We start from the raw sequence: 10,947 nt of genomic DNA, 5'->3' as shown, positions 1-10,947 counted from the left end.
GAGAGGAAACGCGCCGCCGTCTTTCGTAAGAGCATGAAGGGACGCCAGGGGAGCGGAAGGGGGGGGGGACCGCATCTTCGAAGGGCAAGTCGCTTTCGCGCGCTATCTCGAGGCATCAGACGGACTCGTAAACTTGCTGTGCTCTTAACGCTTACTTCGCGTTTAGAGAACTCAGAGCAAGAAAACGCTTCGGTTCCTGGAGGGCCATATTCCCTTAAACCAGCGTTTTTGTTGAGTTACGCGATCGGATCCAAAGAGTTAGCTGCTAGTCTTACTTCGTTTCACAATACAATTTTTTGTGTATCGCATTCATTGCTTCGCTCTTAAGCGAAACTGAGTTTTTTAACCGTTAGCTTTGACCCCGAAAGCGAGGGGCGGACGTGTAACATGGCGTAGCCGCTTCACTGTGGGCCGTCAGCGACGGGCCCGCTACTGACAGCTGCGCATTTGCGGCTGCTCCGACCAGGAGATATGATTTACTAATGATATGTCATTTTTAAAAAGCAAGCAAAAAATTCGAATTGGAACCCTAGCACGTGAGCTCGAAAGGGCAGGGCCTTTTAACGGGGTATTTACCGCAGAGTGATTACAAACTCGGACGCGCCGGCGGAACGAATTGCGAAAAAGCTTCTGGATGAAGATCCATGGATAAATATATCTGAGGAAAAGTGTCAACGCGTTTCCAGCGTTCGCGTGCCTTCCATAACGCGAAACAAGGAAAATTCGATATTGTCCCATATGTATCTACTGCGAGCGATCACAGATTTCATTCCGCGATGTCCGAAACAGAAGTGACAGGCATTTTAGCGGCACTCATGGTTAGTTATTACTGAACATTGCTTTCCTTACGTGCCGTGCGACGCTTGAAACGGCTATCAGCAGCGTTTCTGGAACAACAGACGACTTCCGCCGATGAATCGCCGTCGCACTTTCTCGCTACCGATAGGCCTAGACTTCACGAGCCTCGCGGCCTCTGCGGAGAGCGCGTTTTGCTGTCGGCCGACTTGCAGAACAGAAGCTGCGTCGGCACCGTGCATGGCATCGTGGCTTACTCGGAACGCACGCACGAGCTATTTATTCAGCGAATAATTCTTGTTCCATGATTGCGACTTTATTGGCAGCCCCAAGATCGAGCTGCACATGTTCTGAGCGCCGGCAGTGCGATTGCCGGTGATAGACGCCCCCAAACCCGAGACTTTGGCGCAGTTTGGCGCAAATTTCGTCGATATTATCAGGATGGCGCAGTAGCCGAAGTAATTACAATTTGTCGCACTTTGGCGCAGTTGGCGCAGGAGTGGATCACGCACCTGGCCTTACATACCAAACTGTCCTCCACCATGTCATCTCTTTGCCATGCGCGAAACAGCTTCACTTATCATCCACTTCACAGAGTGAAATGGCTCCTCAACATTTTTAAATATTTATTGTGATAACAATTATATGGACACTCTCCGCGGATTTTTGCCGTAGCCATGCCGTAATTTTCTGTATAAAGACCAAATTAATAACATTCACATGCGCATTCTAGCCGCGAGTAAGAGCTCGCGAGTGCTGGCGACGAACGCGGCTGAAGCGGAGATTAAACTAGCTGGCCGCCTGTCTCCATCGCACGGACAGCGCATGAGATAACATCTTCCCGCGTGCGGGCCTGCCGTCGATTGCTCATCAAACAGAGAGGAAAAGCCACGCCCGTCTTTTGTAAGGAGCATGAAAGGACGCCAGGGGAGCAGAAGGGGGGGGGAGGGGACCGCATCGTTCGAAGGGCGCAGTCGCTTGCACGCGCGCTATCTCGAGGCATCAGGAGACGGCTCGTAAACTTGCTGCGCTCTCAATGCTTACTTTGTGTTTAGAGAACTCAGAGCAAGAAAACGCTTCGGTTCCTGGAGCGGCCATAGTCCCTTAAACCAGTGTTTTGTTGAGTTACGCGAGATCGGATCCAAAAGAGTTAGCTGGTAGCCTTACTTCGTTTAACAATACAATTTGTTGGTATCGCATTCATTGCTTCGCCCTTAAGCGAAACTGAGTTCTTTTAACCGTCAGCTATTGACCCCCGAAAGCGAGGGGCGGACGTGTAACATGGGGTAGCCGCTTCACTGTGGGCCGTCAGCGACGGGCCCACTACTGACAGCTGCGCACTTGCGGCTGCTCCGACCAGGAGATATGCTTTTATTAATGAGATGTCATTTTAAAAAAGCAAGCAAAAAATTCGAATTGGAACCCTAGCATGTGAGCTCGAAAGGGCAGGGCCTTTTAGTGCGTATTTACTGCAGAGTGATTACAAACTCGGACGTGCTGGTATAAGCAATTATGAAAAAGCTCTTCCGAATGAAGATCCATGTATAAAGTATATCTGAGGAAAAGTGTGAACGCGTTTCCACCGTTCGCGTGCTCTTCCATAGACACGAAGCAAGGAGAATTCGATACTGTCCCATATATCTACTGCTAGCGACCCCAGATTTCATTCCGCGATGTCCGGAAACAGAAGATGACAGACATTTTAGCAGCACACATGTAGTTATTACTGAACATTGCTTTCCTTACGTGCCGTGCGATGCTTGAAACGAGCTATCAGCAGCGTTTCTAGAACAGACGACGTCCGCGATGAATCGCCGTCGCACTTCCTCGCTACCGATAGGCCTAGACGTCACGAGCCTCTGCGGAGAGCGCGTTTTGCTGTCGAGCCGACTTGCAGAACAGAAGCTGCGTTGGCACCATGCATGGCATCGTGGCTTACTCGAGACGCACGCGCGAGCGCTATTTATTCAGCGGAATAATTCTTGGTCCATGGTTGCGACTTTGGCAGCCCCAAGATCAAGCTGCACATGTTCTGACGCGCCGGCCGTGCGATTGCCAGTGATAGACGGCCCCAAACCCGAGACTTTGGCGCAGTTTGGCGCAATTTTCGTCGATATTATCAGGATGGCGTAGTAAATACAATTTGGCGCACTTTGGCGCAGTTGGCGCAGGAGTGGAATCACTGTAGAAATGAAAATATTATTTTATGTTCAAAGGCCACTCTTCTCCAATACTATTCGAAATTAAAGGGCCCTCATCAGGGCCCACTGTAATAGAATTTGGAAGGCACAATATAAGGAGGGTTCTCCCGAAATTATTTTTTATATCGGTTCATTATTGGACAAGTTAGAGGAAATTAAATGGTCCTTTTGCCGTGCCTTCAGGAGGTCATTTTCACTGCCAAACCACACTGTCTCTATGCCTTGCCTAGCATTCGCAAGCGCTGCATAACCCCAACTAACAGAGGCAAGGGAGCGCGCCATACTGATGTGATGAGCACCAGCTTCCTTTTTTTCTTTCTGCAGTAGAATCTCAGAAAATAAAAGTAGCTTAAATGGAATAGCTGCCTCTAATTTAATTGGTTTAAAATTGGCTGCCATACTCTTACACATCTCATTCAGTAAACTCCGGTTAAATGGAACATATTTTTCCTGTTCCTTCAGGCTCCGCTTTAACAAGGTTCTAGTGTTGTGCTTTGCGGCACAAGCATTGCATGCTCTACACTGCATGAATAACCGAATTCCCTAGCTCTGGTTAGTGACGTTCTGAGGAGCACCTGTTATACAGGCAATTCCACTCTCTCCAAGCGTAACTCTCTCGAGAGGAAGGGCACACAGCCGCCCTTCTTATTTTCAATCGTTTTTTACCAATTTGCAGAAAATCACTACCGACTAATCTATGTGTCTTGCTTGCTCATTTGTAATGTTCAGACCTGGTGAGGGTCCTCTTAACATTTGCAAACTTCATTATTTATAAGACTAGGTAAATCTAGACACGTGCAGGCAACTACTGAAACTAGATTCTTTTTTTAGATGTTTATTTAAATACAGAAGGCAGTAACACCTTGATAAAATAATTTCATGACAAAAACATAATTCTTGTAGAGTAAAATCGCAACAAAATGCAAGATTTCGAATGATACAGCCCTTAAAGACTTAGGCTTAGTAGTTAACAAATTTGCCTTAAACCTAGCCAGAAGTTAAAGCCAACGCTGTAACATTTTCTCGACTATATGCTCCTGAAATGTGCAAAACAGGTACTCTTGAGAGCTACAAAAGGGAGGTAAATGCAATTTTTGAACATGTACAGGTATGCTAAAAGTTTCCTGTTAAAAAAAAAACACACTTTTAGATACTGCATAAAAATGTACTCAACGTTAGAAAATTACAGTTACATATTGAAATTACACATCTTTTAAATACAAACATTCCGATTCACTCACCAATTTTCACATCTCCATCCAAGGTGAGAAGCACATTGCCAGCTTTGAGATCTCGATGGATAACTTTTTTTGAGTGCAGAAAGCGGAGGCCTTCACAGATCTCATGGCACAGGTAACGAATTTGTGGCTCAGTCAGCGGTTTTTCCAAGTCAATCATAATCCCATCCACTGCCCCAGCTTCGCAGAACTCTATCAACATCTGTTTCCAAATAGAACCACCTTATCAAAAGTTATTCAAGAGCAATGAGAAGCAAGTAAGCAAATGTGGGGAAGGAAATATTCTCTTCCCTTCCCCACATTTATTAATAATGTTGCTTTAAATACAGCTTAGCTACATATTATGATATGGTAATCATTTTGCAGAATACTTTTCTCACAATTCTCACATTACAAAGGCTTGTGCTCACTTTTAGAAATAAACAAGGAGAAATGTTCATCCTAAACCTCAACTTGCTTTGGGCTAAAACAAGCAAATAAATGGTACGTACTACTTATACGCTTTCACAAATCAGTACGAGTTATTATGCTTACACAGTCACTCTTATGCTAGTGTCAAGTGCCGTAGTGAGGAAATTCAATTTTTATGATAACACTACACTGCCACTGAAGCTGCAGCAAGTGCTGGCCATTCCATTCAGGAGCCCAATAATGAACGTGTCCTTATACAGTATGTTTCTCTGCAACAGAGCATCATCAGCCTAGTCTGTACTTGGGACACACGTTATAGCTACTACTCTGGTGCGACATTATTGTGAGGTGCAGAATACTTGAGTTACTTGGTTAAGTTGCAAGTTAAAATGGCACGGAAGGGACTGAAGAATGAAGACAAGACAACCTCGTGTTCCCATCATGCAGAAGCAACAACAGCAGTTAGGCTATGTATAGTATACTCATATATCTTAATAACCATTCCTGCTTTGACATGATCACAATTCACGCTATATTGCCGGCAGACATTGATCAACTTCAGAAGAGCTTGTGTAGGGGCTGGTTGGAACAAAATAGGCAGCTCTGCAGAGTTCACGACGACGGCAGACAAGAACAACACACACGAAGCACGTCTGTATCGTTCTTGTCTGCTGTTGTTGTGAACTTTGCACAGCTACCTATTTCATCCATTGATGAACTTGCTGCCCAGTATTACACTGAGCTAAGAAGTTATCAAGTGGCATTGTGGATGATACATACAGGCTTGGAGGCATATATGCGCCCGAAATACTCGCTATTGCAATTTTACACGCACAATTAAAATCTGCCCACTATAAATCATTGTACTTTTTATATTATATGTTATCTCCTGCACTGACATGAGAAATAATACAACGTTAAAGTTACAATTAAAACACACACAGCCTAATCAAACAAGGTGAGCGACACACTGAAGCCTCACATTTTATCCTAAGTTAAGAGCCACATGCCCAGAGGTAACAGAACATAACTCAACAAAGTCTCAGGCATCTTTGACCACACAATGCTTTGAAGGCGCGAGTTTTGCTACAGTAGCTCATGCCAAACAGCCTGTAACTCTGCTGAATTTTGCAGCAGTTTATTTTTTTACGAGATGAATGTCCTGTTTAAAGGGACACTAAAAGCAAATAACAATTTATGTCAGAGTGAAAGCTCAATGTATGGCAACTTCTAAAACGTCAGTATTATCAACAGCAGTGCCCTACTTACCGAGAAATTAAGCTAAATGTATCACATGATAAGCGCCACGAGTGGGACATTTTCGAAGTGATCCCGATGACATATGAGAGTCTACCTACAATAAATCACTAGTAATCAAACTAGCAGCAATAAAAAAAGAACCTTCCGTGCATCAAAAGACGTAATAAAATGCTGTTTGTTCGTTTCCATTTGATTCATGGAAAAAAGAACCTCTATGGCGGTGCCATGGGGAACGGCGCGCGTGGTTCAAAGGTTCCGTTTTCGCCGAACTGCGTTTCGCCCGGCGCCCTGCTTCGCTCACGCGGTCGCGTCTCAGTGGTAGTTTCGGGATCGCGTACTGCCGCGGCGTACAGGCCAGCGTCGTGAGCCAATGTCTCGTTGTCAAGTTCGCCGTCCACATCCATTGCGGCGATTGTGGCAAGCTTCGATGGCTGTTGTTGCTGCTGTGGGTCCCGCTACTTTCACTCTGCTGCTACTAGTGTCGGCGGCCGCGCAGCAAAAGCGGGCAATGTTGGGCATGGCAGCAGTGACGTATGAAAGTCGGATTTCAGGCGGGTGATTTGAAGTGCGCTACCGCGATGCGGACCACTAAAACGTGATTTTATTTCAAAATAAACACTTCCTTGGCATAAAAGTAGCACTACAAGGTTTCTGGACCGCTATTTCAACAATCAACGTGGACTTAATATTTGCCTTTAGTGTCCCTTTAAGTTCTCACTTCAAAAAAAGTTCTATTTGTCAAAACTTCTTTTGCTAAACACCAATAGAGTGGCAGTGTGTTCCCATAGTTTGGAATGATCAAGCTCTGCTCCTGTCTGTAAAATTAATAACAGTAAACCCATGTCAGCTTGATCATAAATTATTTTACGCTCACTTATGCCTCCCGAGATATCGTAAGATGTATAAAAACTTTCAAAAGCAATCTAGCAGTGAGAAACATGTAAGAACAATAAAACATTAACTGCAAATGCATGGAAAACATTGCATTCTGGTCTCCTTAATTGCTGATAAAAATAGAAAGACCTGTCCATTCTGCACCAGCATGACGTTCACTAATATAGATAAGCTACAACAAAAATCATGTGAACATTGTTGGAAGAAGAGATTGCAGAAATATAGCTGATGCAGCCTCATGTTTGACACCAGAGGCCACAAAACTGACATGTTATTTTTAGCAAAGGCGTGGCATGCGTGCCCCTTTTTTTCATCTAACATGACCAAAACCACTAAAATCGTTACGCATCAGCAGGCAATAAAGTTCAAGCAATGCACGTGCATTGTTCACAGGCCCATGAAAACAATAGCAAAGCAGGAACCCATCATATCTTATCAGGCGACAGATTACTAAGCCCAGGAGGAGGCCCACTAATGGAAGCCAGCCAAGTCCCTCAACTAAGTGATGGCAAGCCAAGGCCATACCTTCAGCTCTATAAGGCCATAGCTCTGCCTCAATAAAATGCACAATGTATGAGCTATACAAAGAGGCATATTTACATCCTCCTGGAACCCATATAGTGGCTGACACAAGCTGTAGATGAAGCCTCACAAATGGCGAAATCCTTGCCCACTACATCTCAGCGATATCTGCTTGCACACACAAAAACAAGAAAGAATGCAAATTTCACAAAACCAGTCCTTCTTCCTGTCCTATGCTGATGTCTACTGTGCCTTAAAATGCAAATCACCCACATAGACAACATGTACACTGACAAACTTTCTGGAATATGCAACATGCAAAAAAAAATACCTTTATTTCTAACCTGACAGCACAGCATGGAATTGAAGGAGTGGTTGCATAGGCCACACAAATAGGTACAGTGTTCACAGAATGAAACACATCAATTTTGGGCCAAGTAATGCACATACTTTCGTTTCCACCATCATCAATTCTGTGTCACATCGGCTTAATAGCGTGATATTGGCTCGCACACTTACACCAGAGCTAATATCACCTTAGTGGTCAGACTGTAGACATGATGTGGTGATTTCGAGCAATTGTGCATACCACCTGTTACATTTAAGGTTTTGATGTGTTTCATTCCCTAAGCTCTGAACATAATTTAGACTGTTACCTCTATGTTTGTACAGCTAAGTAATTTCTTGTGGCTTCTGCATTCTAGAAACTTGCGTGGACCATTACGCACTGCCTGTACATTAGTTAGTGAAACAGATTTGACCAGGGGACGTATTCTGTAACTATTCGGTTTCTGAAGAGCTCACTCTGCCAACCTGTGATTGGGTGATGCCATTGCCGTGGGGGCGTGGTGGGCGCGTGACAATGATGTCACGCAATTGCATGTTGGCAAAGTGAGCTCTTCGGAAACTAAATCATTACAGAATACGGCCTCTGGTAATTTGATGCCACCACATTAATAGCTAAGACCTGCCATCTGCTAACACAGATTCTTACACCTGATAATAACTGGGCTCAAACACTAACAACCGATGAAATTTGAGGGGTCTTATTCCACATGCAGACAATGTCTAGAAATAGGCTGCATCAAGCATTACGTCCTAGTTACATCCAGCGTGTTGTTTGTGGTGCACATATGACTCTCACTCTTGTGCCAGTGTCAATGGTCGGCTCATGTTACAAGGGGCAAGGGAAGAGGGCAATATTATATGTTGTTTCACGGTACGACTTCGGCACTCTCGCTGTTTTGCCTTGCTATCTCACTGTTTTTCTTGAACGGCGTTGATGTCAGTGACGGGTGCTCTAGCACCCATCACTAACATTAACGCGATTTTCTTTCAAAACAAAAAAGCAGCTCTCTGGAGCAGTAAAGTATACATTTAAATAATGCTTAAAAAAAAAAAAACCACATGAACAATGAAGACATGGCTAGAACTAACATCATAGCAGCCCACTACGCCACCAAGTCCTTATGGAGGGATTGTCTAATAGGCTACATTTATTTAGTAACACGCTGTATGTAGTCAATAGTAATCCTTGTCTGGACGTGAAACTAGACATTGCCTAAGAAATAATGGTGCACAAAGTAGACAAATCACAATGCCACCAAAAATTGTGTCACGATTTTTACCCCTGAAGCACATGCACATATTTAAGGGCAATGAGAACTTTTCTAAAGAAGCATAAATGCAAACATACCCATAATTTCCCTTCATAAAAAAAGGCTTCCTTGAGGTCCACAATGTTCTGATGTTTACATTCAATAAGAATATCAATCTCAACAGTGAAGTCTTCCAGATCATCTTCTCCCTTGAGCTCGCATATCTTCGCAGCAGCTAGTATGCCAGTTACTCTGTGCCGAGCCTGTCAACGAAAAAGTTTTTTTTTTATCACTTCTTTTTAGCAAACACACTTAGAAAAGATGTTTTACGATTTCATCTCCATTTACTACTGTTAGCATGAGATGACAAGGCACCGCACCACGCACGGGGGATTTGTAATAACAAATTTAATGGTGACAAATTGCTACTATGGTCGCACATCTGCGAAATTTTCAGAAATACCGAATGGATTGACTCCGCACAATATTGATTTAACCAATAGGGTTCAAGAGAAAGTCCAATACACTAATATGCGCACGATAACAACAGAAATAACCCGGCACTCGTCCAAAACAAGTGCGTGTAGTCCCTACGGAAGCGAAAACGACACGAGCAACGGCAGTCCTACTATGGAGGAATTTCCGGAATGCCAGCGTAATGTGCGGCCCCAAAACACGCAAAGGGGAACAGACATCTGGCATCACGGAGAAACCATACGTCATTGTAGCAACATGTTTTCGGGACGACGCATTTCATGCACGATTAAATTAGATGGAACAGCACGCAGTTGCTGATAGAACACTGCACACATGCTTCAGATAGCTGCTCGGTTTCAAGCGGCTAACGGGATAGTGGAGCTAAAGCACTGCGCTTAGAAATTTTTACTGCTCCGATTTAGACATTGTCGCTTTAGTGACATTTCAAGGTGACGCTTCAGACACACGCGACGAGAACGAAGACAGTAACAATGACATTCACAATTAACCTCTAATTTGTCATACTGCGCGATATCGCACAGATGCTGCGCTCGAGCAACAGGCAATGTCAGCCCACACGCCGAAGTAACAGGTAACAATCAGCTCACCTTGTACACTTTACCGAAGGCACCATCGCCCAACTCTCCAATGATTTCCCAGTAGTCTTCAGGATTCTCGTCGAAGCGAATGTTGCTACAAACTTTGCGACGCTTGGCATCTCCTCCTCCTACACCGCCTAAGTTGAATATTTTCTTGAAGTTGGAAATAAACGACGACATGCTTCTTGAGCACCTTGGCCTCAAACTAGAAGCGTCAGGACAACTTTTTCACTCGAGCACATGACATGAGGGGTGGTATGTCAAAGGCAGCTGCCAAAATCTGATGTCCCTGCCACGCACTTCACCGCAGACTGGCTGCTATTAGGCCTAAAATTTACAACGGGAAGTAGGATCGCCGTGCTGGGCCTCATGTACCAAAGTCCGTCCAGATCGTAGACGCCGATCACATAGCGGCCGACACGTTGCGCTGATGCTCGCAGGCCGCTGAAACTGTTTCGAGCCCTGTAGAGGGCCGACACTCGGCAAGCTTAACAATTACATAGGCGGCGACAAACTCGACTATCAGATGATTCACCTAGTCGGCTGCCATATTGCAATATGACGTCACGATTATAGTTTTACGCGCGTCCGACAGGTGGTTGCAAAAGAACGGCTCTCGCGAGACCGCGACTGCAGCAGCGAAAGTTCAAGGCTACGTCCACACCCCCTCCCACCTCAACCTTCCTGCTGCATTTTTCGCAGTTTCTGCGGGCGAACACAGACAGCTTCCAAACTTCATTCGTGTTAAGGTAGTGCGGCCGCACAGATCAGCACAAACGATAACCATTTAATGCACTAGCACTAGAGGGCGTCCCATATTTGTTAACCCATTACCGGTCATTTCTCTGAAGAATTAAATTTAGCATCAGTTTCCACTATAAGTCAGGTTACCTGCAAGTGTAGACTTTGAAGAAAAACTTATACAAACAACTTTTAGCAAACTCGTCACTCT

The 10,947-nt window shown here is 44.7% G+C and overlaps 1 protein-coding gene across 1 annotated transcript; it reads right to left on the bottom strand.

The window, feature by feature from the left end:
• Positions 1–4,180: 4,180 nt before the first annotated feature.
• LOC119379201 (STE20-like serine/threonine-protein kinase) lies at positions 4,181–10,565 on the bottom strand. The gene is made up of 3 exons (XM_037648423.2): positions 10,005–10,565; positions 9,018–9,182; positions 4,181–4,436 (listed from the first exon to the last, which is right to left on the bottom strand). The coding sequence occupies exons 1-3, from the start codon at positions 10,173–10,175 to the stop codon at positions 4,230–4,232; spliced, it is 543 nt and encodes a 180-aa protein (XP_037504351.1). The 5' UTR covers positions 10,176–10,565; the 3' UTR covers positions 4,181–4,229.
• Between the last annotated feature and the right edge of the window lie 382 nt (positions 10,566–10,947).

The sequence above is a fragment of the Rhipicephalus sanguineus genome, chromosome 1 (genome assembly GCF_013339695.2).
Source record: "Rhipicephalus sanguineus isolate Rsan-2018 chromosome 1, BIME_Rsan_1.4, whole genome shotgun sequence".
Taxonomy (NCBI): Eukaryota; Metazoa; Arthropoda; class Arachnida; order Ixodida; family Ixodidae; genus Rhipicephalus; species Rhipicephalus sanguineus.
Note: the sequence above shows the minus strand (reverse complement) of the source record. Positions and strands in the feature narration are given on the sequence as shown.